Raw genomic sequence first — 25,591 nt, 5'->3', positions numbered from 1 at the left:
ACTCACCCTGCTGCCACATTCAGTACCAGCCCTGCAGTGTCCCTGGAGAGATGAGCCAGAGTAGGAAGTATTTTGAGGATGGGGGGAGAGGGAATGGAAGTCTGTGCAAGAAGGGAGGGCAGGGGGGGGGTGAGAGAGAGAGCGAACAGAGGCACACAGGCAGTGAGGAAACGTGAACAGAGAGAATCTAGGACTGGAGTCATACGGAGAAGGAGAGGTTAGTGGCGCATGTCTACTGCCAAGGATGTAGACAGTATGCAGACTACGGATAATTATATGATTTAATTTAAAAATTCTAAACAAAATGAAGAGCCTGGGTAAGAAGTTGCTGAAATCCTTTGAATAGCATTAATGAAACCAAAAATTATTTAAAATAAATGATGTATTAATTATCTTCCATTGGGTTCTTAATGAAGAATTTAGTTTTTTTTTAACCCAATGCAATCATTTAATTTTTTTTATAAAGTTTTTTGTTGCATTAGTTCTATTCACTGGATTTCAGCTACTTGTTCCCCGACTATCGTTGGTTTTGTTTCCATTTTGTGAAGGGTTTCCTCTCTTCTTTCCATATTGCTGATTTGCTGATTCTGGTAGCCAGTGGCATATCCCTGACGTAAAACCACTGGACAGAAACCCTACTCTGAACCCCCTTCCCCACATGTGTCAGGAATTTACCATCTTCATGAAGGACACAAGTGGCTCTCTCAACTCTGGGCCATATGAATTTGCCCAATCTGCCTGTGCAAATTCCTGGCCTGACAGTGTACACAAGACCCAAAGGGTGCAGGTTTCTTTTAACTGGCAGAAAGTGCCAAGTGTAGAAGTAATTATTGCACGGGCAATATAGGTTTACTTGGGGGGAAAGTATTTTGTGTTTGCTTTCTTTATATCATTCTTTCAATTTCTTTTGTCATGTTTTTAAGATACATTTAACTGTTCTATATCATTTATACATTAGCAGATCTTGTAAACAGCGTGCACTAAAATGAGAAATAACAAAAAATGACACTTTGTTCTGTGCAGGTTGTACCAACATTCTTGTAAGTCTAACGGTTGATATTAGGGTCATAACCATGGCTGTAATGTGCTAGTCACTCCAGCTTCAGTCTTCTTGGATGCTCAGGCAGTTAGCAGTTTATAACAGCTGCTCTTATGCAGGCTTCCACAACTTCAAAATTTTTTTTGCTATTCATTATATAATCCAAATTGGCAGGTGCTCATTCCATAATTTAATATGATATCTATTATTATTATTATTATTTGGGCCTTGTATTTTCCTCCTGTTTCTCTGGGCTTCCAGCTTGATCAAAACTGTCAGCTAACTACTCATTCGGACCTGTTTGAAAAACCAATCAAAAGGAAAACTGTTTACCCTTCTGGTAACCAAAAAAGGAAAAAGAAGCGAGTTTTGGAGCTCAGTTCTTTAACTGGCTTACCTTGGATGTGCAATCTTGAAAAATCTGTTATTTACACATGTAGGTAGAAAATCTGCACATTTATACATAGAAAGCCCTAAGATATTGTATATCTGGATTTTCAGAAGGCGTTTGACAAAGTGCCGCACGAAAGACTCCTGAAGAAATTGCAGAGTCATGGAATCGGAGGTAGGGTATTATTATGGATTAAGAACTGGTTGAAAGATAGGAAGCAGAGAGTAGGATTGCGTGGCCAGTATTCTCAGTGGAGGAGGGTAGTTAGTGGGGTCCCGCAGGGGTCTGTGCTGGGTCCGTTGCTTTTTAATGTATTTATAAATGACCTAGAGATGGGAATAACTAGTGAGGTAATTAAATTCGCCGATGACACAAAATTATTCAGGGTCGTCAAGTCGCAGGAGGAATGTGAACGATTACAGGAGGACCTTGCGAGACTGGGAGAATGGGCGTGCAAGTGGCAGATGAAGTTCAATGTTGACAAGTGCAAAGTGATGCATGTGGGTAAGAGGAACCCGAATTATAGCTACGTCTTGCAAGGTTCCGCGTTAGGAGTTACGGATCAAGAAAGGGATCTGGGTGTCGTCGTCGATGATACGCTGAAACCTTCTGCTCAGTGTGCTGCTGCGGCTAGGAAAGCGAATAGAATGTTGGGTGTTATTAGGAAGGGTATGGAGTCCAGGTGTGCGGATGTTATAATGCCGTTGTATCGCTCCATGGTGCGACCTGCACCTGGAGTATTGTGTTCAGTACTGGTCTCCGTATCTCAAAAAAGATATAGTAGAATTGGAAAAGGTACAGCGAAGGGCGACGAAAATGATAGTGGGGATGGGACGACTTTCCTATGAAGAGAGGCTGAGAAGGCTAGGGCTTTTCAGCTTGGAGAAGAGACGGCTGAGGGGAGATATGATAGAAGTGTATAAAATAATGAGTGGAATGGATCGGGTGGATGTGAAGCGACTGTTCACGCTATCCAAAAATACTAGGACTAGAGGGCATGAGTTGAAGCTACAGTGTGGTAAATTTAAAACGAATCGGAGAAAATTTTTCTTCACCCAACGTGTAATTAGACTCTGGAATTCGTTGCCGGAGAACGTGGTACGGGCGGTTAGCTTGACGGAGTTTAAAAAGGGGTTAGATAGATTCCTAAAGGACAAGTCCATAGACCGCTATTAAATGGACTTGGAAAAATTCCGCATTTTTAGGTATAACTTGTCTGGAATGTTTTTACGTTTGGGGAGCGTGCCAGGTGCCCTTGACCTGGATTGGCCACTGTCGGTGACAGGATGCTGGGCTAGATGGACCTTTGGTCTTTCCCAGTATGGCACTACTTATGTACTTATGTTGCTGCTCTTTCATTGAACATGTTTTGCAAAATGGCCGTATCTGCTCTATGTACCAACAAATACACATAGGGGCGTGATTACTAACGTGCATTAAAGTTTTTCAGTTACTGTTAGCTGCAAAAATTAATGCATGGTACTACAAAGCTTGTGTGGTAACTGTTGGGGTTGGGCCAGCATCTGCCTTGCGGATAGCTGGGTATTCATAATGAACCAGGAGCAGAAGGATAATCAAGGGGTTTCCACTGATTTTGGAAAGGAGGCGAGGAGTCAGAGGGCAACTGTGGGAGTTATTAAAGCAAAGACGGCCAGGTATCACCCACAGTAAGAACCAGCAGTCACATCTACCTCGGACCTACAAGCAGCTCAGATTAGGATCCAGGATGAACAACTGCACTCTGATCTGAGGTAAATGCAAATCACAGTAACATGGTAAATGATAACAGGTAAAGGCTGTCTAATAAGGAAGCCAGCTGCACCTGCCGCCTCATGCAGATTGTACCCCCTATGCCCTGTTTAAAGTGTGATGATAAATGTTGTTTTGATTTTGACCTTTTTCTATACAGGGATCCTCCCATGTGTTTATCCTGTATGTTTTTGAATTCTGTCACTGTTTTTGCCCCATCACTCCCACCAGGAGGATATTTTAGGTACTTAACCTGCTCTCTGTGGAAAAGTATTCCATGATATTACTCCTAAGACTACCACCCTGCAACTTCAAATATGTTTTTCATCTTTGAAAAAGATTTGTTTGTATATTAATACCTCTCAATTATTTAAACATCTGTATCATATCTCCTCTGTCCCTCCTTTCTACAAGAATAAGAGGTTGTTTTTGTGCTGGTACACACTGCTACGGTGTACCAGCACCTTTAACTTTTCTTGCCGTTCATCCACTCTCCAGTGGTTGCCGCTGCTGCTTCTCTCAACGAGCAGCAGCGCCAGCCAAAGCAAGCAATAGCAGTCCTTCCCCCACTTCCCAGGTGAATCCTGCAGCTGGCCCATTCCTTTCCTCTTGCTCCCCTCTTCCCCACGACCCTTCTTACTTTTCTTTAGCGACTCGGCAACACAGCAATTAAGAGAGGCTGCCAGCATCTGGGTCTTTCCTCTGCGAGTCCCACCTATGCGGAAACAGGAAGTTGAAACAAAGTAGGTGGGACTCACAGAGGGAAGGCCCCGATGCAGGTAGCCTCTCTTAATCTCTGCACTGCCGAGTTGCTAAAGAAAAGTAAGGAGGGTCGTGGCCCGGGAAGAGTGGAGCGAGAGGAAGGGAGCGGGCCAGCTGCAGGACTCAACGGGAAGCGGGGGAAGAAAGGTAAAGAGTAAGGGACCAGAGCACAGGTAGAGGCCGTTCCGAGGGGAATGGGGAACAGAGGAGGGAAAGATCATCAATGCCATATTTGGGAGGGGGTCACAGAGGAGAGAAAGATGCCATATTTTGGAGGGGGTCACAGAGGAGGGAAAGATGCCACAGTGGGAGGTTCACAGAGGAGAGAAAAATGCCATATCAGGATAGGGGCACAGCACAAAGGAGGGAAATATTCCATACGGGGGGGGGGGGGGGGGGAGTGGAAAGATGCTGGCTACATGGTGCGGGAGCAAAGGAAGAGAGGGGATAAGCTGAACATGGGGATTACCAGTGACGCAGAGAAGAGAAGGGGCAGGCAGGAACTATAAGAATAGAGATGCAGAGGGGTAATGCTGAAAGAGGGGGAGAAATGGACATAGAGGGGGCAATGCTGAAAGGGGGTAGATAGGGACATAGGGGGGCATGCTGAAGGGGGGTAGATGGGCACAGAGAGGGGGCAATACTGAAAAAGGGGAGGGGACATAAGGACACAGAGGGGTCAGTGCTGAAAGAGAGGTAGATTGGCACACAGAGAGGGGAAATGCTGAAAAATGGAAGGTGTGATAGGGACATGGGGGCAATGCTGAAAGGGTGTAGATAGGCACACAGAGGGGGGCAATGCTGAAAGAGGGGATGTGAGATAGAGATGCAGAGGAGCAATGCTGAAAAGAAGGGGGTAGAGATAGGGACACAGGAGCAATGCTGAAAAAGGGGAGGGAGATAAGTACACTGGGAGGGCAGATGGTGAACATGGGGGGAGGACAGGGACACAGCTGGAGATGCTGGAAAAGAGGTGAGATAAGGACATAGAGGAGATAGGCACCCAGAGGGGCGATGCTAGAAAAGAGGGGCGATGGGAACACAGAAGAGTGATACTGGAAAAGAGATGGAATGGTGACACAGAAGGGAAATGCTGGACAGGACAAATAGAGGGGGCTAATCGAACAGGGGCGCCCATCTCCAAGGATGGCCCCGTAAAGGGGCGGGGCAACCCATATTATTGAAACAAGATGGATGTCCATCTTTCGTTTCGATAATACGGTCGGGGATGCCCAAATCTTGAAATTTAGGTCGACCTTAGATATGGTCGCCCCTGTTTTCGGCGATAATGGAAAGCGAGGACGCCCATCTCAGAAATGACCAAATCCAAGCCATTTGGTCGTGGGAGGAGCCAGCATTTGTAGTGCATTGGTCCCACTAACTGAATGGAAAAAGCCCTTCCCTTACCGATCTGGAAAGGAATGGGCATGCATGAAGGAAATTGCATGCAAATGAGCTGCTTGCTGTTAGCTCATTTGCACACGATTTCCTTCCTAAGGAGGGGAAGCGACGGCAGTTGAGGACGTCCTTCCCTGCAACAGCACTCCTCCAAACTACTCTACTCCCTTGAAATTTGGCCATCCCTGTCGGGGGCAGTTGAGGACGTCCAAAATGTTTGAAAGAAGGACATCCACGCCTTCATTATTCCTCCGCTGACACCCCCCCCCCCCCCAGAGTGGCCTAGTGGTTAGAGCACTGGTCTTGCAATCCAGAGGTGGCCAGTTCAAATCCCACTTCTGCTACTTGTGATCCAAAATCCAAATAAATAAATAAAGAGGGTGTCAGAGGCATAGTAAAGGCATGGATGTCATTCTCACAGAAACATCCACATTTTGGACGTCCTCAACTGCCATCACAGGGACGGAGGCGTAGCGAAGGACATACTCTAAAAAGAAAGACAAAAGTTTTTGAAGTTGTTTTTTTCAGGGTGGGAGGTGGTTAGTGACCACTAGGGAAGTAAGGGGAGGTCATCCCCAATTCCCTCCGGTGGTCAACTGGTCAGTTCGGGCACCTTTTTGATGCTTGGCCATGAAAAAATATGGACCAAGTAAAGTCGGCCAAATGCTTGTCAGGGACACCCTTCTTTTTTCCATTATCGGCTGAGGACGCCCATCTGTTAACCACGCCCTGTCCTGCCTTCTGTACACTGCTGACATGCCCCCTTGAACTTTGGTCGTCCCCATGACGGAAAGCAGTTGAGGACGCCCACAATCGGCTTTCGATTATGCCAATTTGGGCGACCTTAGGAGAAGGACGCCCATCTCCCGATTTGTGTCGGAAGATGGGTGCTCTTCTCCTTCGAAAATAAGCAGGATAGGGATGCAGAGGGAAAACAGATGGTGAACACAAAGAAGAAATGTCAAATGGACAGAGACACTGCAAAGACAGGAAAAAAAAACAGAGGAAAGAAGGCACTGGGACCAAAGTGAATGGAAAAAATAAAATACTCAGACAACAAAGGTAGAAAAAAGAACTTTATTTTTATTTTAAGATAAAGTAGTGTGGTAGCTGTGTTAATTTTTTGTTTTATTTGTTGTTGTTAATTGTACGAAAGAAGAGCGGGAGTTGGAGGTGATTGTGTCTAATGACCTTAAGGTGGCCAAACAGGTAGAAAAGGCGATGCTCAAAGCCAGAAGGATGCTCGGGTGCATAAGGACAGGGATGACCAGCAGGAAAAAAGAGGTGATAGTGCCTTTGAACAAGGCTCTGGTGAGGCCCCATTTAGAATACTGTGTGCAATTCTGGAGACCGCACTTATGGAAAGATATAAACAGGATGGAGTCGGTTCAGAGGGTCACTACAATACTGGTCAGCAGTCTCGGTCATAAAACATATAGCAACAGGCTCATAAACCTCAACATGTATACGCTGGAAGAGAGGTGGGAGAGATGTTTAAATACCTCAGTGGCATTAATGTACAGGAGCTGAGCCTTTTTCAAATGAAGGAAACCTCTGGAATAAGAGAGCATAAGATGAAGTTAAGAGAAAATAGGCTTAGGATGAATCTGAGAAAATACTCTTTCACGGAAAGGGTGGTGGTTGCATGGAATAGTCTCCTGGTGGAGGTCGTGGAGATGAAGACTGTGTCAGAGTTTAAGAAGGTGTGAGACAGACACATAGGATCTCTTAGAAAAAGGAGGAGTTAGTGGTTACTGAAGATGGGCAGACTGGATGGACCATACGGCCCTTATCTGCTGTCATGTTTTTATGTAATGTAGTGAATGGAATACAGTGGTGGAAATAAGTATTTGATCCCTTGCTGATTTTGTAAGTTTGCCCACTGACAAAGACATGAGCAGCCCATAATTGAAGGGTAGGTTATTGGTAACAGTGAGAGATAGCACATCACAAATTAAATCCGGAAAATCACATTGTGGAAAGTATATGAATTTATTTGCATTCTGCAGAGGGAAATAAGTATTTGATCCCCCACCAACCAGTAAGAGATCTGGCCCCTACAGACCAGGTAGATGCTCCAAATCAACTCGTTACCTGCATGACAGACAGCTGTCGGCAATGGTCACCTGTATGAAAGACACCTGTCCACAGACTCAGTGAATCAGTCAGACTCTAACCTCTACAAAATGGCCAAGAGCAAGGAGCTGTCTAAGGATGTCAGGGACAAGATCATACACCTGCACAAGGCTGGAATGGGCTACAAAACCATCAGTAAGACGCTGGGCGAGAAGGAGACAACTGTTGGTGCCATAGTAAGAAAATGGAAGAAGTACAAAATGACTGTCAATCGACAAAGATCTGGGGCTCCACGCAAAATCTCACCTCGTGGGGTATCCTTGATCATGAGGAAGGTTAGAAATCAGCCTACAACTACAAGGGGGGAACTTGTCAATGATCTCAAGGCAGCTGGGACCACTGTCACCACGAAAACCATTGGTAACACATTACGACATAACGGATTGCAATCCTGCAGTGCCCGCAAGGTCCCCCTGCTCCGGAAGGCACATGTGACGGCCCGTCTGAAGTTTGCCAGTGAACACCTGGATGATGCCGAGAGTGATTGGGAGAAGGTGCTGTGGTCAGATGAGACAAAAATTGAGCTCTTTGGCATGAACTCAACTCGCCGTGTTTGGAGGAAGAGAAATGCTGCCTATGACCCAAAGAACACCGTCCCCACTGTCAAGCATGGAGGTGGAAATGTTATGTTTTGGGGGTGTTTCTCTGCTAAGGGCACAGGACTACTTCACCGCATCAATGGGAGAATGGATGGGGCCATGTACCGTACAATTCTGAGTGACAACCTCCTTCCCTCCGCCAGGGCCTTAAAAATGGGTCGTGGCTGGGTCTTCCAGCACGACAATGACCCAAAACATACAGCCAAGGCAACAAAGGAGTGGCTCAGGAAGAAGCACATTAGGGTCATGGAGTGGCCTAGCCAGTCACCAGACCTTAATCCCATTGAAAACTTATGGAGGGAGCTGAAGCTGCGAGTTGCCAAGCGACAGCCCAGAACTCTTAATGATTTAGAGATGATCTGCAAAGAGGAGTGGACCAAAATTCCTCCTGACATGTGTGCAAACCTCATCATCAACTACAGAAGACGTCTGACCGCTGTGCTTGCCAACAAGGGTTTTGCCACCAAGTATTAGGTCTTGTTTGCCAGAGGGATTAAATACTTATTTCCCTCTGCAGAATGCAAATAAATTCATATACTTTCCACAATGTGATTTTCCGGATTTAATTTGTGATGTGCTATCTCTCACTGTTACCAATAACCTACCCTTCAATTATGGGCTGCTCATGTCTTTGTCAGTGGGCAAACTTACAAAATCAGCAAGGGATCAAATACTTATTTCCACCACTGTATGTCAGTATCTGAAATTTACGTCAGATATCTTTACAGAAGTACAAGGGGAAAAATTTTTGCTTTTCTGTTGTTGTCCTGCATGCCAGAGTCTGGGTTTTTTTTTTTTGGGGGGGGGGGGTCAGCTGGATTTTTTGTCTACATATTTTATTAGTTTATGGTCACTCTTAGGGCTTCTTTTGTTGTACCTAGGGACTGGTGTACTATTTTCAGTGATGCCTTTTTATATGCATCATGGCTGGTGGCTTCTGGGGAGCGTGGCTACTGTAGGGGCGGAGCCATGGAGGGGCATAATCAAATGGGGCCACCCATCTCTAAGGGTGCCCATCTGTAAGGACGGGCCGGCAAAGGGGCGGGGAAAACCGTATTAACGAAACAAGATGGACGGCCATCTTTTGTTTCGATAATACGGTCGGGGATGGCCAAATCTCAACATTTAAGTCAACCTTAGAGATGGTCGACCTAAATGTTGAGATCGCCGGACTTAGAGATGGCCGATCTCGGTTTTTGCTGATCATGGAAACCGAGGGCAGCCATCTCAAAAATGACCAAATCCAAGCCATTTGGTCGTGGGAGGAGCCAGCATTCCTAGTGCACTGTTCCCCCCTCACATGCCAGGACACCAACCGGGCACCCTAGGGGGCACTGCAGTGGGCTTCACAAATTGCTCCCAGGTGCACAGCTCCCTTACCTTGATGAGCCCCCCAAACCCCATAAAACCCACTCCCCACAACTGTACAACAGTACCATAGCCCTTATGGGTGAAGAGGGGCACCTAGATGTGGGTACAGTGGGTTTCTGGCGGGTTTTGGAGGGTTCACATTTACCACAAGTGTAACAGGTAGGGGGTGGGCCTGAGTCCGCCTGCCTGAAGTGCACTGCAGTACCCACTAAAAACTGCTCCAGGGACCTGCATAGTGCTGTGATGGAGCTGGGTATGACATTTGAGGCTGGCATGGAGGCTGGAAGAAAATGTTTTTTAATTTCTTTTTTGGGTGGGAGGGGGTTGGTGACCACTGGGGGAGTAAGGGGAGGTGATCTCCGATTCCCTCTGGTGGTCATCTGGTCAGTTTGGGCACCTTTTCAAGGCTTGGTCGTGAACAAAAAGGGACCAAGTAAAGTCGGCCAAATGCTCGTCAGGGACGCCCTTCTTTTTTCCATTATCGGCCGAGGACAGCCATCTCTTAACCACACCCCGTCCCACCTTCGGTACACTGCCGACATGCCCCCTTTAACTTTCGCCATCCCTGCGATGGAAAGCAGTTGAGGACAGCCAAAATCGGCTTTCAATTGTACCGATTTGGCCGCCCTTAGAAAGGCGCTCATCTCCCGATTTGTGTTGGAAGATGGGCGCCCTTCTCCTTCGAAAATAAGCTTGATAGTGACCCTGCTCTTTAGGTTGGCACTGTATTACTACATGTACCTTTATCCTACAAAAAAAAGCACTGGCTAGAATATACATATTCAGGACTTCCACTCTCTTCTCATATCTCTTGGCTCAAATCCCATACCATTTTTGTTGCCTTCCTCTGAACAGCTTTAAGTCTTTCTAAGTCCTTATCAAGATACGACCTCCAAAATGGAACACAATATTCCAAGTGGAGCTTCACCAATTACTTGTACAAGGTCATCAACACTTCCTTTCATCCCTGAGATCCTCAGACACTATCACCCCAAAGTCCCTCTCCTGGTCTAAGTGATTCCACCTCTCACCTCCTATCACCTACAGCATCTTTGGATTTCTATAACCCAAGTGCACCACTCTGCTGATTGTTTACTCTTTCAATAAGTATAAAGACTAAGGGGCATATTATGAAGTTACATAATAGAACATTTAAAACAAATGGGAGTAAATATGCTTTCATTCAATGCATATTTGAGCTCTTGAACTCATTTCCGGAGGATGTGGTAAAAGCAGTTAGTGTGGCTGTGTTTAAAAAAAATTTGGACAAATTTCTGGAGGTAAATTCCATAAACTATTATTAAGGTACAGTAGACCTGAGGAAAGGCACTGCATACCCCTGAAGGAAAACAGCATGGAATCTTGTTACTTTTTGGGTTCTGACAGGTCCTTGTTGTTGCCAGCATGGTGCAGTGCTATAAACCTACACACAATTCAGCTAATTCAATTTGACCTGAGGTTTCTGGGAAGTATTACAAAAATCAGAAGCTCTGACTCCTGGTATCACTCTTAAATTGATGTCAGTGTAGACAGACTTGACATGCTTTTGCTTATCATTTACATGATGTTACAGAAGCATTGTTCAAGATCGTATAATGTAAGGCAGGCTTTTGAAGCCTGAGAAATCACACCTACTGCTAAGAAGCAGTCTCTTCCTATCAAAGGACACATAATTGGAATGAAGCAGATGGTTAAATGATCTGCATTTCTTTTCTATATAAAACCACTGCTGATCACAGTCAGGAAACACATTCATACAGGACACGTTCTCATATAGACACACAGACATACATAGATGCAAAGGGACATCTTCCAGCTGTCTGAATCTTACACCCCATAGCAGTTGCTCTGTAGTATTCTTGGCACAGTGCTGTATAATTGTAGCAAGCTTAATTCAAGATTTGGTCATCCCTAGACTTGGTCGTTTCTGATTTTCGGTGATAATGGAAACCAAGGATGTCCATCTCAGAAACGACCAAATGCAAACCATTTGGTCGTGGGAGGAGCCAGCATTTGTAGTGCACTGGTCCCCCTGATATGCCAGGACACCAACTGGGCACCCTAGGGGGCACTGCAGTGGACATAAATTGCTCCGAGGTACATAGCTCCCTTACCTTGTGTGCTGAGCCCCCAAACCCCGCCGCTAAAACCCACTACACACAACTGTACACCACTACCATAGCCCTTACGGGTGAAGGGGGCACCTAGATGTGGGTACAGTGGGTTTGTGGTGGGTTTTGGAGGGCTTGCTGTTTCCTCCACAAACGTAACGTGGTAGCCAGGCGGTAGTTCCAATTTGACGCGCATAGGTGCCTATGCGCCTTAGTAAAAGGGTCCCTTAGTTTCCCAAGTAGAATAACCTTGCACACAACCATTGAAGAGTACAGAGTCATTTCCTACTTCACAGTAAGAGCTTCTTCTGTGAGAACAGGACCCCCATTGCACACCTCAGTTCTGCCCCTGAACAGCAGCGGTGGGACAGACTGCCAATGCCCACTACCCTCTTTTGCAAATCCATGTTACAAAGCATTTTCAAAGCTATGCCCCTACTTGCTAATCTGAAAACTGTAAATATTTATACTTGATTAAATTCAATAATGTGGGCTTCACAAGTAAGTATAATGTAGGACAAATTAGCAGACAACACCACTTAATGACTTACATCTGTAATTACACATAACTCTTGTATATGCAATTAGGAACACATTTCCTGCTAAAGGGACTGCTTACTGCATCTGCCTGCATACTGAGTGGGCAAAAGGACGCGTAGTTTGGAGAAAGGGCTCCTTCTTTCTCTAACATCTCCAAAAAAGAGGCCAGACATTATAAAGGTGTCAGATATATCGTACGACAAACCTGCACAGCTATGCTGTGCTATCATAAAAATATAGACAAAAATATAGATATTTCTTAGGGTTTGAACAGGGCTCTAAAAAACACATACCAGTCTAACATAGAGGCATGTTTACTAAAGAGCTTTAGGTTCTTGCACTTAACATGTGTTAACAGCCAAAAGAAATACACTTTAAGTGCAAAGGTCTTGCAGTAACTGTTGAGGTGTCTTCAGCATTCCCCCTACAGTTTCTACACAGACATGTTCCCTTAATGCACTTTACTTTCAGGTGCTATGAGCATGGATGCACCTAACATTACTAAGGGGTCCTTTTACCAAGCTGTGGTAAAAAGGGCCCAGCGGTAGCAGTGGCAGCCATTTTGCCGCAAGCCAGAACCCTTTTTACCACAGCAGGGTAAAAAGGCCAAAGAATTGACATGGCCATGCAGTAAAATTGCATTTACCACATGGCCATGCAGGGAGGGAACACTTACTGCCACCCATTGAGGTGGCAGTAAGGGCTCTGGTGGTAACCAAGCAGCGATTATTGCCAGTGCCGTGCTAATAATTACGGGAAAAAATTTCTGTAGTGCCTGAAATGACACGCGCTTGAGGCAGAACTACAGCCAGCGGCCGCATTGGGTCAGTGGTTGGGTCAGAGAATTAGAATATCTATGTTCTTTGTACAAACCAGAGATTTATATAAAGTAGCATTTCATAGAAAACTAAAACTGTACCTGATAGATTTCTATGGGTTTGGTCTCCATGTTCAGATCCCAAACTTTAACAGTGAGGTAATCTCTTGTGAGCATATAACGACCACTATGACTGAATTTGATGTCTGAAACGGAAGAGATGATTTCTGAAAAAAATGATCTGTTACTAGGGTCTTCGGGTTCTTCAAAAACTGTAAAATAAAGAAAAAAAGAAACACAGGATTCAAATAAAAACAATATTAAACAGAATAGCAATGTGTTTAAAATATATTGCTTTACAATATATACTTGTTTCTAATTTGTCTGATTTCTAAGTGTGTTGTGTGAGCAATGACATTTCCAATCTCGCTGTCATAACAAGAACCCTGTAAAATGGGGATGGGGGAAGTGCAGGAATCTGGAGACTGAAATCTCTTCCCAGATTTCCAAGTTCCATATTATTGATATGCATAATGGTGATCCAGTAAATATTGCTAGTAGCAAATTCCTGGATATTGGATAGTACTTACAACCAGTGGCATAGCCAAGAGGGCGGAGAGGAGGTGGGCTCCTTGGGGCAAAAGCCCCCCAAATTGATGCACTGCCTGCTAGTTTGCCTGGCAGGGGTCCCCAAGCACCGCCACCAGAAGCCCTCCTCCAACCGATGTTTGTTTTCCTGAGGCGCTGTGCTGCCTGCCCTGCCGCCACTCCTGTGCACATGCTTGGTTTTAGTGAAATTAAGAATGCATGAAAACTGAACATGCGCAGGGAGCGGGCTTCCTCACGCCTACTCAATTTCACTAAAACCAAGCATTTGGGGGGGGGGGGGGGAGAGCAAGGCAGGTAGCGCTGCAGCTCAGAAAAAACATTGGCTGGAAGAAGGCTTCTGCTGGAGGGTTTGGGGACCCCCACCAGCCCAGGTGTATGGGGTTGCAGCAGAAGTGGAGAGTGGCGGGGCAAATATTTTTGTGTTCTCCCTCCCCCATTTTGGGCTCAGGCCCCCTCAAAACCTGAGGTATGGCTATGTGGTTGCGTACAACTGATGTCAGGATTTTTTTTTTAGGCCTCTACTTCTAATATTATCTTCTCTGTTATTTCTTTTTCTTTTTTTTAATTTATTCATGCTTGTATCCCACAATTATCCAAAAACGAGTTTCGGTTCAATGTGGCTTACATATAACAGTTGTTAGAGATTACATTAATTCAATTACATTGACAAGGTTGTATGATGCTGTGTTTTACAGTGGTTGGCAAGATAACTATTAGTACATATGGAATAGTCAGTGGGTTTCTTCCAGCTCCTGTCCGCTGCCATATTTGTTAGCACTCAACAGCTGCTGCCACCTCTGTACTCTCCTATTCTTCAGTTCCCACCTGAAGGCTCACATTTATTCCCCTTGCCTATGAGTGTTAATTCTTATCCCTCATTTATGCTTATGGGGTTTAAATGTTCCCCGGGAACATCCTCTCAACATTTGTTAATCCTGGTTGCTAATCCTGGCGCTATACAAGCAAGTTATTACATAACGGAAGAATTTGTAAAATCTCCATCAGGATCAGTTTAGATTGGTGGTACATGCACTTATATTATCATAACTGGTTTACTGTAATATCATCTATTTGGGTTGTTTGAAACATTTATTAAGGAAATTATTCACTGTGCTCTGTTTGCTAAATAAGTTTGACAGATTTACACCCTGGTATAGTCAATTACATTGGTTGCCAGTTGAGGTCAGGATTGATTTAAAACTATACTATTTTGTATTTAAGATCATCCATGGATTAGTTCCATCTTATTTGTGTTTTCAACATTTTTCACTCTAAATACGGGACTCGTAACCAATTAAAATTGATGTTCCCATCGTGCAAGGGTGTTAAATCTAAGGGAGTTCTCTCTACATCATTTTCATATTGTGAAGCTAAGCTATGCAATTTACTGCCTACGTCTGTGGTTCAAACACATAATTATGTTCATTTTCACAAATTTATTAAGACAATTTTGTTTTGGAAATATACCATTTCCAAACAAGTTCTAGTATAGTTGCAATTGTTATTTCAGCTGTGTGGATGTAAATTGATTGTATCTTGTACTTCCCAGAATTGTTTCTTGTTTATCTTTTTTAATCCGCTTCAAACCAGAATTGGTATATGCGGGTTATAAGCAATGGGTAATGTAATGTAATTTACAATTCAAGTAGATACCTGAGGCAATAGGAAGTATTAGATAAACTAAGGTGTTTTTTCCTCCCATGCTGCTAAACTCATGTTTACCTGTGTAAAATATCTTTTGAAACATTTTCCTTCTTTTGAGTGGGTAAGTGTATATATACTGTTTTACAATACACCTATTTACATTTATAGGAGTAAAGGGGTGGAGTCAGATTGGGAGAGGATATAGCTTAATAGGAAGCTCCAATTAAGAACGCAGGAACATAAGTCAACAGAAGCAAACTTTGCATGATTGCTTCTACACAGTGGTGGCAAGCACCAGTTGCACTGAGGTGAGCCCAAACACGTTTGATATTGGTGTTGAGGCCATATTAGTAAGAGAAGTGAAGGAATCTAAGGTTGTATCCTCATACTGTATGGCTCTTCCATTTAAATGCAAAAATATGGGACTTAAACAGTAAAACCACAGCAACCTCCTTAATTTGAACAAAAAACCATTGTTGGAATTCAAAATAGATATGACAAATAACATAAGTTAGCAATTGACGCAGCACTGTTATTTTAGAGTCTGGAATGGCTGCCAATTGAAAATATTGGCAAGCCATATCTATTGCTTCTGTTTGAGGAATGTTCATGTGCAATGCCACTACATCAAGGGCAACCAACAACACACTGTCATCCTCAGCGAGCCACACGGTGTCCAATAATTGAATAAAGTGCATTGAATCATAAGAAACAGACTGAACTACATAAGGACGTAAAGTTCTATCCATATACTGAGATAAAGGTTCAAGAACAGAACCACGTGTACAAACAACTGGCCGCCAAGGGGGGTTCAAAAGGGATTTATATACTTTGGGGATAAAGTAAATGTATGGGATCCTAGGACAGTGTTACACAAGAACTTCTGTTCCTTGTGAGAAAAAAAAAAAACACCCTAACAGCTTGATTTACACAGATCACTATTTTATGTTGTAATTCAACAGTAGGGTCATAGTCAATGGGTCTGTAAAACTGTACCTGTTGCATTTGTTGTAAACCTTCTTTAATATATACAGCTTGATCCGTAACGACTATGGCCCCACCTTTATCGGCCCTTTGGAACTCGCTGAGCATGACAGTATTCTATGAGGGCAGTCGAATACAGCTCTGCACAAACCAAAGACTTATGCACCCTGTGAATATCCTCCTAACTGCATTCACATTGTTGTTGCGATTCAGAAAACGGGCGATCACCTGCCATTAATTCACTAATACAGTCACTTGTGAGCCCCGATTTGGACTTCCAACCGGAAGCAGCCATATTCCCCATGTTCCAGTGCAATATTAATGCAAAAATAGGGGACTTACACAGTAAAACCGGAGTTAAGTTAACTCAAATACATTTTAACAAAAATACTCCAGATCTCATTTTAAATCATATCAAAAACATTTATTAAATGAAAATATAATCACTCCTATCTCAATCACAACACTCATTCATACTACTAATGACCTGACTTGGTGATCACACTATTACATTTAATGTTGCCAAACATAATATTCAGGTTGTTATCTTATTTTCCAAAAAATGTTACCAGCGAAGAAATACCATTTAAACCATGATGCCTCCTAGTGGATTTCTTTCTGTAAGACACAATGATCTCAGACATAGTTATGGAGAAGCGAAGGTGATATATTATCAGGCTCATTTTCAAAAGAGAAAAACGTCCAAAAAGTGACATTAGTCTGCATTTGGACGTTTTTCTCACAAAAACATCCAAATCAGTATTTTCAAAAGCTATTTTTAGACATTTTTCTCTGAAGCCCGCCAGAAGTACATCCAAATCTCAAGGGGGCACGCCAGGGGCGTGTTCTGGGTGGAACTTGGGCGTTCATAAGACTTAGACATTTTTCAGCCATAATGGAAGCTTGCTGACACCTGTAAATCCCAGTCAAGGATGGGATTGAAAGCTGAAAGCAGGGGAATCAGGGAATAAATAATCCACCCAGAACCTTATTCTTAACATGCTCACAAGGCAAGTTTATGGCACTCACTGGGATAAGAGCACAGTAAATCTGTTGTTACCCAACTAAGAGATAACAGAGGCTCAAACATCCTTCACCTGTAGCAATCTAATAGAGACTTTAATATATCACTACAAGGGGTAAGGAGTACATTTCACCATATTTGCTATTGCTAAACATGCTGGATTTGAGAGTGAAGTTCCACCAAGGAGACTTTTCAATATTTCTTTAATGAAGTTTGTTTACTTAGAGCAAAGGATTGTTGTTTATTGTAATTTCCTTCTGTAAAAAATGAGATATAAATCTTATCATAGCTCCAGTTTTGTATTGTTCAGTACAATGCTGGAATTCTCTTCCTTCAGAGTTCAGAGTGGTGTCTTCTTATTCTAGGTTTCATAAATTGTTGAAAGTCCATCTGTTTTCTACATATTTGATCTAGTCTTTTGACTAAATTACTGATATCGTATAGTTTGGGTTAATTATATATTTATGTGATCATTGTACTTTCCCTAGTAATGGCCTAGTTTTTACTTATATTGTAATCCGCATTGATCCTTTGTGGGTAGATAGCGGAATATACATATTATTGTATTGTATTGAAGTGACATGATCCTAATGCTGTAACCAATTTACCCTAATCCTATTGACAATTAACCTTTTACTTTTCATTATTCATATACTGTACATACTTATTAAATACTGGAATGCCCATTAAAGGGACTGTTTATCTTAAGGCCAGCATGGAATCCAATGATCCTTTTTTCTTGTTATTGTTCTTTTGTGCTTCTTTTTGCTATTTACTATAGTGAGCTCATTGACTATGCCAGGAGTTAAAGCTGAGAAGGGAGAAGAATACATTTGGCCAGAGAACTATAAATCAATTAAGTATCTTCCTCAATGGTGACCCTCAGCCTCAACCAACTAGATGTCTGATACAAAGGTCTTTGTCATCAGAGGTATGGAAGAATGTGTGTACAGAAAACCTACTGTTCATTGAAGGTAGAAGGCATTTGCTGCTAATCTGCCTTCTGTTCTCCTCAGCTGTGTCAGCATTACCATGTGTCAGCCGCTAGCGAGGCTTTGTAAAAGATGGGGGGGGGGGGGGGGGAGTTAATGAATACAACACCCAGATAGTGCTCTGTATGGATTCATCTGCTCCTGCCTGCAGTTTGCTCTTGATAAATCAATGATCCAAAGTAGGAAAATAGATGAATCCACAGCTTCCTTATAGATACCATAACAGCTGCAAGATATTTTGTGAATAAAATACAGAACATGATCTTGGAGATGTTGTTTCCTTTCTACATATCTGAGCTTCCTCTTGTAACTCGGTTATATTCTATGTGTCTTCTAGTTCTAGAGAGTATAGCCATTCTTTTTTTATTTTGAAGGGAAGTTTACAGAGCCCACTGTAATCATCTTGAACTTTTCCTTTTTCAACAATTTTTTTTTTTTAATTCCTTAGGTCTAGGATAGAATGGAATCCTCCAGTCTAAGGACACCAGAAAGAACCTAGACCAAAATCCCTTCCTTTTTGTCAGCAGTGGAACTGATTTTACTATGGTCTGAAATAGGAAGGACATTTTCAATCTCAGTCAGTTCTGCTGTTGTGTGACATTTATTACTCTTCTGTTTTGTTTGTTTAAATTATTATTATTTTTTATTGCAATTAAAACAAATTTAGTCAAGCAATACACTTGATCTAGAAAAATCAGATATTACAAGAAATAATAAGAAGATTAAATATGTAAAGAAACAAGAAAGTAATAACTGAAAACAGTCCACAATTGCATATGTTTGTGTGTGTGTGTGGGAGGAGGGGATCAAGAGATCAAATGATTTATAGGAAGACTAGAAATAATTCTTAATCTAAGGAAAACAAACCTAGGGCATCTCTTACTAAACCGTGGTAGCGATTCCTGTGTGGCAAATGCAACACAGCCCATGCAGGCTGCGGCACATTTGCCGTGCCGGGAATCGCTAACACGATTTAGTAAAAGAGCCCCCTAGAGAGCAACAAATCATTTACTATGGGAGAAAAACCTGTAAAGTACAGTCAAGTCTCCACCTGTTGAGACTGTTTTATTACTGAACAATATAACCAATTGTGAAGGATCAAAAAAAATAATACATTTGTGCTTGATACTTGACCACACATTTGCATGGAAATTTTAAAAGAAAAGATCAATATTTAAAGTATAACTTCAGTATTCAGTCTCTATCATAATCGAATACCATTGTCACAAGGAGAGCAGAAGGTATTGCTACCCCTTCTTTTGAAGGCTTCAAAAAAAATGTTAAATCAAGACTATCCTGTGAAATTGGAGACTGTATATCCACTTCCTTCCCTGTAGGCTTCTTCTTGCTAGAAAGTAAATAAATCACTCGAGGAAGTGATTGTAAAGGAATCTTAAGATATTCCAACATAAATTTCTTAAACATTTCTTGTGGGGAAATGTCTAGAATTTTAGGAAAATTCATTAAGCGCAAATTTTTTCTCCCTATGATATATTCCAAATTTTCATATTTTACTTCAAGATTATCATGCCCTTTAACCAATGTAGCAGTCAAAACGTCTCCACAGCTTTATACCCTTCCTCAAGCTTTTGAAGGGAATTTTTGAAGGGATATGCAGAACTTCAAACCTTTTCTGCATACTCACAATAAAGGCCTGAAACTTGCAACCTGATAGCCTGCAGGTATAAACAGCCACGGAGGAAGCTCTCTGTTTTAAACATATTGTAGGTTGTGGAGTTCAGATGTTCAGTTTAGATTATTCGGACTTGATATACTGCCTATATATATATATACACATCAAGGTGGTTTATAATACCAAGGAGAAAGAGAAAAAAGGAAGCAACAGAAACTGTTCCTAACAAAAGGAAGAAGAAACAAGAAACATAAGAATCAGCACTGGAAGGGTTCAGGACTAAAAATGAACTGGTCAGATAAAGCTCCTAGATTACAGCCTGACCAGTAAACACAGCCTCCGAATACCAACACTCCAGTCCACATATGTCTCCAAGAAATCAGCCTTTCTTCATGGAAAACAGAAAAGTTATGTTTTCAGTTCGGATTTAAAACTCAAAAACTCTGGTATGACACCTCTGACCTAAGATAGGGAGCATGTCATTCCAGAGGAAAGTGCAATAAATTAAAAAACATTACGCCTTGTAGAATTTAATCTAACTCTGGACATAGAAGGGAGAGCAAATTACTCTGGGATAACCTTAACAAGCGAACAGAGTTATATGGCACGATGAAATTGGCTAGAAAAAATGGTACAGCTTGATGAATCACACACAAAATTATCTGCAGGATCTTAAATTGAGAGTGAATTGAAATGGGCAGCCAATGCTGCTCTCTCTGGAAAAGTGTCACACGATTGTATATCTTGGTATTAGACAACAGTTTTAGTTTAAAATTTGGTTTTATATTTCATTTGATATACAGCCTACATTTTCATGTCAAGGTGGTTCACAAGTTTAAAAAAACGAAAGAAAAAGGAAAATTGCTGTATTCTGTATTAATTGAATACACTTGACCTTGAAGACTGCAGGCCCCGATACAGTGAGTTATAGTAATCAATCCAATTTAGCAAAAGAGCACAGATTAAGTTCTCTTCAAAAAGCTGTACTGAATGAATTAGATGGTGAACACAGAAAGATTTCCTTATTTTATAAGCCTGAAAGGGCACCACCGTGCACCCTGAACACCAAACCTCAAAAAGCCTCCAGACTCTAGCCCACTGGCTCCCAAACCTGGTCCTGGAGGCAACCCAACCAGCAGGTTCAGGATACCCAGAATGAATATTCATGAAAGAGATTTGCATGCACTGCCTCCACTGCAGGCAAATCTATCTCTTGAATATTCATTGTGGGTATCCTGAAAACCTGACTGGTTGGGGTGCCTCCAGGACCAGGTTTGGGAACCACAGCTCTAGCCTATGTTGAAGAGGTGGACCACTTCCTGGCATGCATTAGAGTGGTAATAACACCCTTGGAATAGCTCATCCTTCTCAGTCTTGACCGCTCAATAGATAAGCCGTAAGACCAAAGGCGGATGGATCCTCCATACCGATCATTCCCTGATCAGAAGATCTGGCTAAAGTGGGAGACGGAATGGGTCACCCACCAACAGATGGTCTAACTCCGCAAACCAAGGCCTCCACAGCCAATCTGGGGCAACTAGGATCGCCCTCCCCAGATGCAAGAGGATCCTGTGGAGGACCAGCCCTATCACTGTCCAAGGAAGGAACACATGGGGAAGATCCCTCTGAGGCCACTGCTGAAGGAGGGCATCGATCCCCTCAGAACCGCACTCTGATGATGTAGTGGCCAGAGGGGAGGTACTGGGGGAGTAGTGACCTGGCACCATCAGGTGTACCCCGGGATAAGGCACTGGACTACCTAAAGACCCCCTATCTTAACTGAACTAGGAAAACCCAGAACAGGAGCCAAAGTTGTGGATAAAACCAGGAGTTTGTGAGAGTCTGTCCTACATCTGCTGGAGACAGAGAACATACTGATTGTTTAAGGCGCATACCGTCCTATATGAGGCAGTCTTCAGTTCAGTGTTCTCTATTTCTACCTGCTGGTAGATGGCCACAATCCATAAGTATCTGGATTCATCCACTGCTGAGGACAAGGAATCTAGGGCTTTGTCATTTTCTGATCACCCATCCATCTTTTCTTCCCTCTCCCTAGTCTCTCCCTCCCTCTTTTCTCCTTTTCTTTCTTCTATCATTGGAATGCTTTTATGCACTTATAAATCCTAATATGGCCATTTTTTGCTCATTCTATCCTGACCTGAGGAAGGAGGTTTTAATTCCTAAAAGCTATCAAAACTATAACATTAATCCAATATAAAGTATCACCTTAAATTTTTTGTCTTATTTTTATTTCAGTTATTAAATATAATTTTTTACTGGGGCTGGTCCTCTAGATCAGTCCTTTAAGGCTGAGTGATTCTAGCCATGTCATGGATGTGGCATACATGGCTTCAGGAATGAATGTTGCTTCTGTGGGAGTTTCTGCTGACCAACAAGGAATGCCGAGACTGTATTTTGAAGAAGGTGCCTCTCTAGCTCTTGGGTCAGTAAGGGTATTTTGAGACACCCCCGGGGGGGGGGGGGGGGGGAGGAAGCTTAAAGCGCAATACTGCAGAGAATTAAAAGAAAACCAAGAAAAAATAATGGAAATTATAATTTTCACTACTATGAAAATATGAACAATTCTGTGGTGTCAGATGACCCCTTTGTTTTTTTAAATAAACTGTAAAGATTTTTTTTTTTTAGTATCTATTATAAATACCTGCACTGCAAATCTGAGTGTTAATGCACTATTCAAACAAAATCATTCTATTCATGCAGACTTTTAGTGAAGGCTTTTAAATAGCACTCCGAAACCTTTCCTAGACATCCAGTATAGCAGATATTTTGCAGTTATCCTGTCAGTTTTTCAAAAGAACTCTAATGAGTAGAAGGCAATTATCTTCACACCTCTTTCTACTAATCTGTTCATACTGTGTATTAAGAATGGTAGCAATTCCAGACTAATTAGGATATGTTCTTAAAAATAGAATGAAAAACATAACTCACTTTTAATTGCTACTGTTATGTATTATCTATAATTCGTACTTTAAAGGTGGCCTACATAGAGTACAGCTTAAACATTACCAATACTGTGCATACGCTGCTCGTAGAATGAACCACCAGATTTTACAAGGAAGAAAGTTAACGAAGTCACTGTTGCAATACTTTGCTGATATTTTCATATTATTCTTGATGTAGCTGGCTCCTTGGGCACCTTTGGTGAAATAGGGTATCCCTAGGCCTATGTGGTGAACGGAGAGATCACAATTTTTACCCTCTGTGGGTCCTGAGGGGCAGGGGAAAACTTGCTTCAAGGCCTGCCATTGTGGACACTTTACTTGGGCACTGGTGTCTCGCTTTCTTCTCACTTGCCCCAAAGAGTCACAGTCCATGCTAGGGTTTTGGCTGTCTATATATGAAAATATAGGGATAGATTTACTAAAATGTGCTAACATATTGTCTTTTTTAAACAAGCCTAATAATAGGCAATGGGACCTATATTTACTAATAGTGTATGTGGCACTTGTTATGGGAACTCATTACTCAGAGGGCTTACTGGGTTTCAGGTCCCTGAAACATCTTGGGGAAACCTGGCATGAGTTCTCTGATGGAGGGAAGGATTTCTCATCTTCAAGGCCCTAGGCATGGTTTCCTTCTCAAAAAGACACTTCATGGCCAGATGAGATGTTCCAAAATGAATGTTTTTACTGGGAAAAATAATTTAAAATACAATTTTTTATTCACAAATACAGTAAATCTGCAAATTGTGGTAATGCAGTGGCATGCAGTACACCCCTTTCTCATTAGCTGTTTTTCGTCTTTCAAGACTGGCCTTCTTCCTTTCTTCTGAGTAAATGAGCCCGCTTTCCTCTCTGCATTTCCTGAACGCCAAGGACCCTTTCTAGGTACTTAATCTTCTCACTGTGGTGCTCCTCTCCACTAGAGAGCTGCACAGAAATGGGGTTAGCAGGAATCCCCTCCAAGTCGATGGGACTCCTGCAGGGATGGATGCAGGTCCTGCAGGGTTCACGCGGAAGTGTAGTGTCAGGCTAGCCTACCTTTCCTTTCCTTGTGCCATGGCAATTATAATAGCACTAAAAAAATTAATGGATATGGTTGATAGCATTGAAATCCCCATAAGCACTGAGAGGAGAAGTTATCAAGATGGACTACTGTTGAGTTATTTTAACACAGGGGATGGGCGGAGATAGAGAAGATTACTTACGGGGTCAGGCAGGAATGGAGGAGATTCCAGCGGGGACAGGTGGGGATGGGTAAAATTTCTGTCCTTGTGCAACTCTCTACTCTTCACTTCTCTTTCTCTGTGGAATCCTTTGGCAGGGCCGGTCAAACCCGGTAAGCGAGGTAAGCATCGCAGGGGGGGCGCCTGCCTTCAAGGGCACTGCTGCGGTACTGCGCTGCCATACTGCACCGCCCCTGGGGGTTTAAATCTTTAATTTACCTCTGTCCCAGCGGCTGCGTCATTTGAAAGCCCTGCCTGTCTCTAGCCTTCCCTCCCTTCGTGAGTTCGTTCCGCAGAGTCCCGCCTTCTGATGTCATTTCCTCGAGGGCGGGACTCTGAGGGAACAAACTCACGAAGGGAAGGAAGGCTAGAGATGGGCAGGGCTTTGAAATGACGCGGCTGCTGGGACGGAGGTAAATTAAAAAAGACTTAAACCACGTAGGGTGGCAAGAAGAAAAAGGGGGATGTTGGGGAGAGAAGAGGGCGGGCAGGTGGCCATAAATGGGAGGGGGAGGGAGAATCTCTGGACAGGGGCACGGTGGGAGAAAAGAGAAAGGAGATGCGGACGGGCAGGGGGCGCCAACTCATAGTCTGCAGGGGGGCACCAGAGACCCTAGGACCGGCCCTATCCTTTGGACCGCTAAGTTATCACTAGATGGGAAGCTGCTCCTTTACTCCTCCTTTCATCGTGGGGCTGATGCAGAAAGCTACTGCAAGCCAAAGCATGCAGTTATCATGGGGTGTTTGTGCACATTATTGGCTGCACAATGCAGAGAGGGGTTGAGCGCAGGAGTTTACTGGCACGGTACACATAGGCATACACTGCATTAAATTGTATGGTAATAAGGCCATTAAATATTCCTCCACGATACACAGAAAGACACACTGTTCTTTTTTTAAAATTTATATTCATTCATTTTTATTCAAATTATATATTATACAACTCAGAGAGATAATATAAGAAACTCGAAAATCTTAACATAAGAGTTCGATTCCCACTTCAGGCACAGGCAGCTCCTTGTGACTCTGGGCAAGTCACTTAACCCTCCATTGCCCCATGTAAGCCGCATTGAGCCTGCCATGAGTGGGAAAGCGCGGGGTACAAATGTAACAAAAAAAAAAACAGAAATCTTTTCCTCACTTTCGGCCATTATAATTAGGTAAATCAGATCCAAGAGCTTAAATAAACCCATTAATCTAGGAAATCGATTTATAATTATTGATACCCAGCTAGTTTGCTCCAAGCAATCATACAGTGTACTATCTGTGACTAGACTATAACATTTACCTCTTCTTTAGAGAGCAAAAAGTCTTCTAACTACTTGGGATCAAAGAATTGAAACTGTTTAGACTGAAATAATACTCGACATATGCAAGGAAATTTAAGTACAAAATTTGCACCTAATGCCAAAGTCCTTAGGCGTAGAGCCAAAAAGGCTTTACGCCTTTTCTGTGTTTCTCTAGCCAAATCAGGATAAATTCTTATTTTAGATCCCAGGAAGAGAGAGTCTAAATGATGAAAAGAAAGTTTCAACTCAGCATCTCAATCCATCTCCAAAGCAAAGAAAACCACCACAGTTGTCCTCTGAGTAATAACCTCTAGTGA

The 25,591-nt window shown here is 42.8% G+C and overlaps 1 protein-coding gene across 2 annotated transcripts in view; it reads right to left on the bottom strand.

The window, feature by feature from the left end:
* PPP2R2C (protein phosphatase 2 regulatory subunit Bgamma) overlaps nt 1-25,591 on the bottom strand; it is a 411,371-nt gene that overhangs the window by 28,919 nt on the left and 356,861 nt on the right. For both annotated transcript variants that reach the window (XM_030191168.1, XM_030191169.1), the window contains one exon: nt 13,016-13,185. In XM_030191168.1, the coding sequence (XP_030047028.1) occupies nt 13,016-13,185 (170 nt within the window). The remainder of the gene's footprint in view (nt 1-13,015; nt 13,186-25,591) is intronic.

This window comes from Microcaecilia unicolor, chromosome 2 (genome assembly GCF_901765095.1).
Source record: "Microcaecilia unicolor chromosome 2, aMicUni1.1, whole genome shotgun sequence".
Taxonomy (NCBI): Eukaryota; Metazoa; Chordata; class Amphibia; order Gymnophiona; family Siphonopidae; genus Microcaecilia; species Microcaecilia unicolor.
This window is presented reverse-complemented; position numbering and strand designations above follow the sequence as displayed.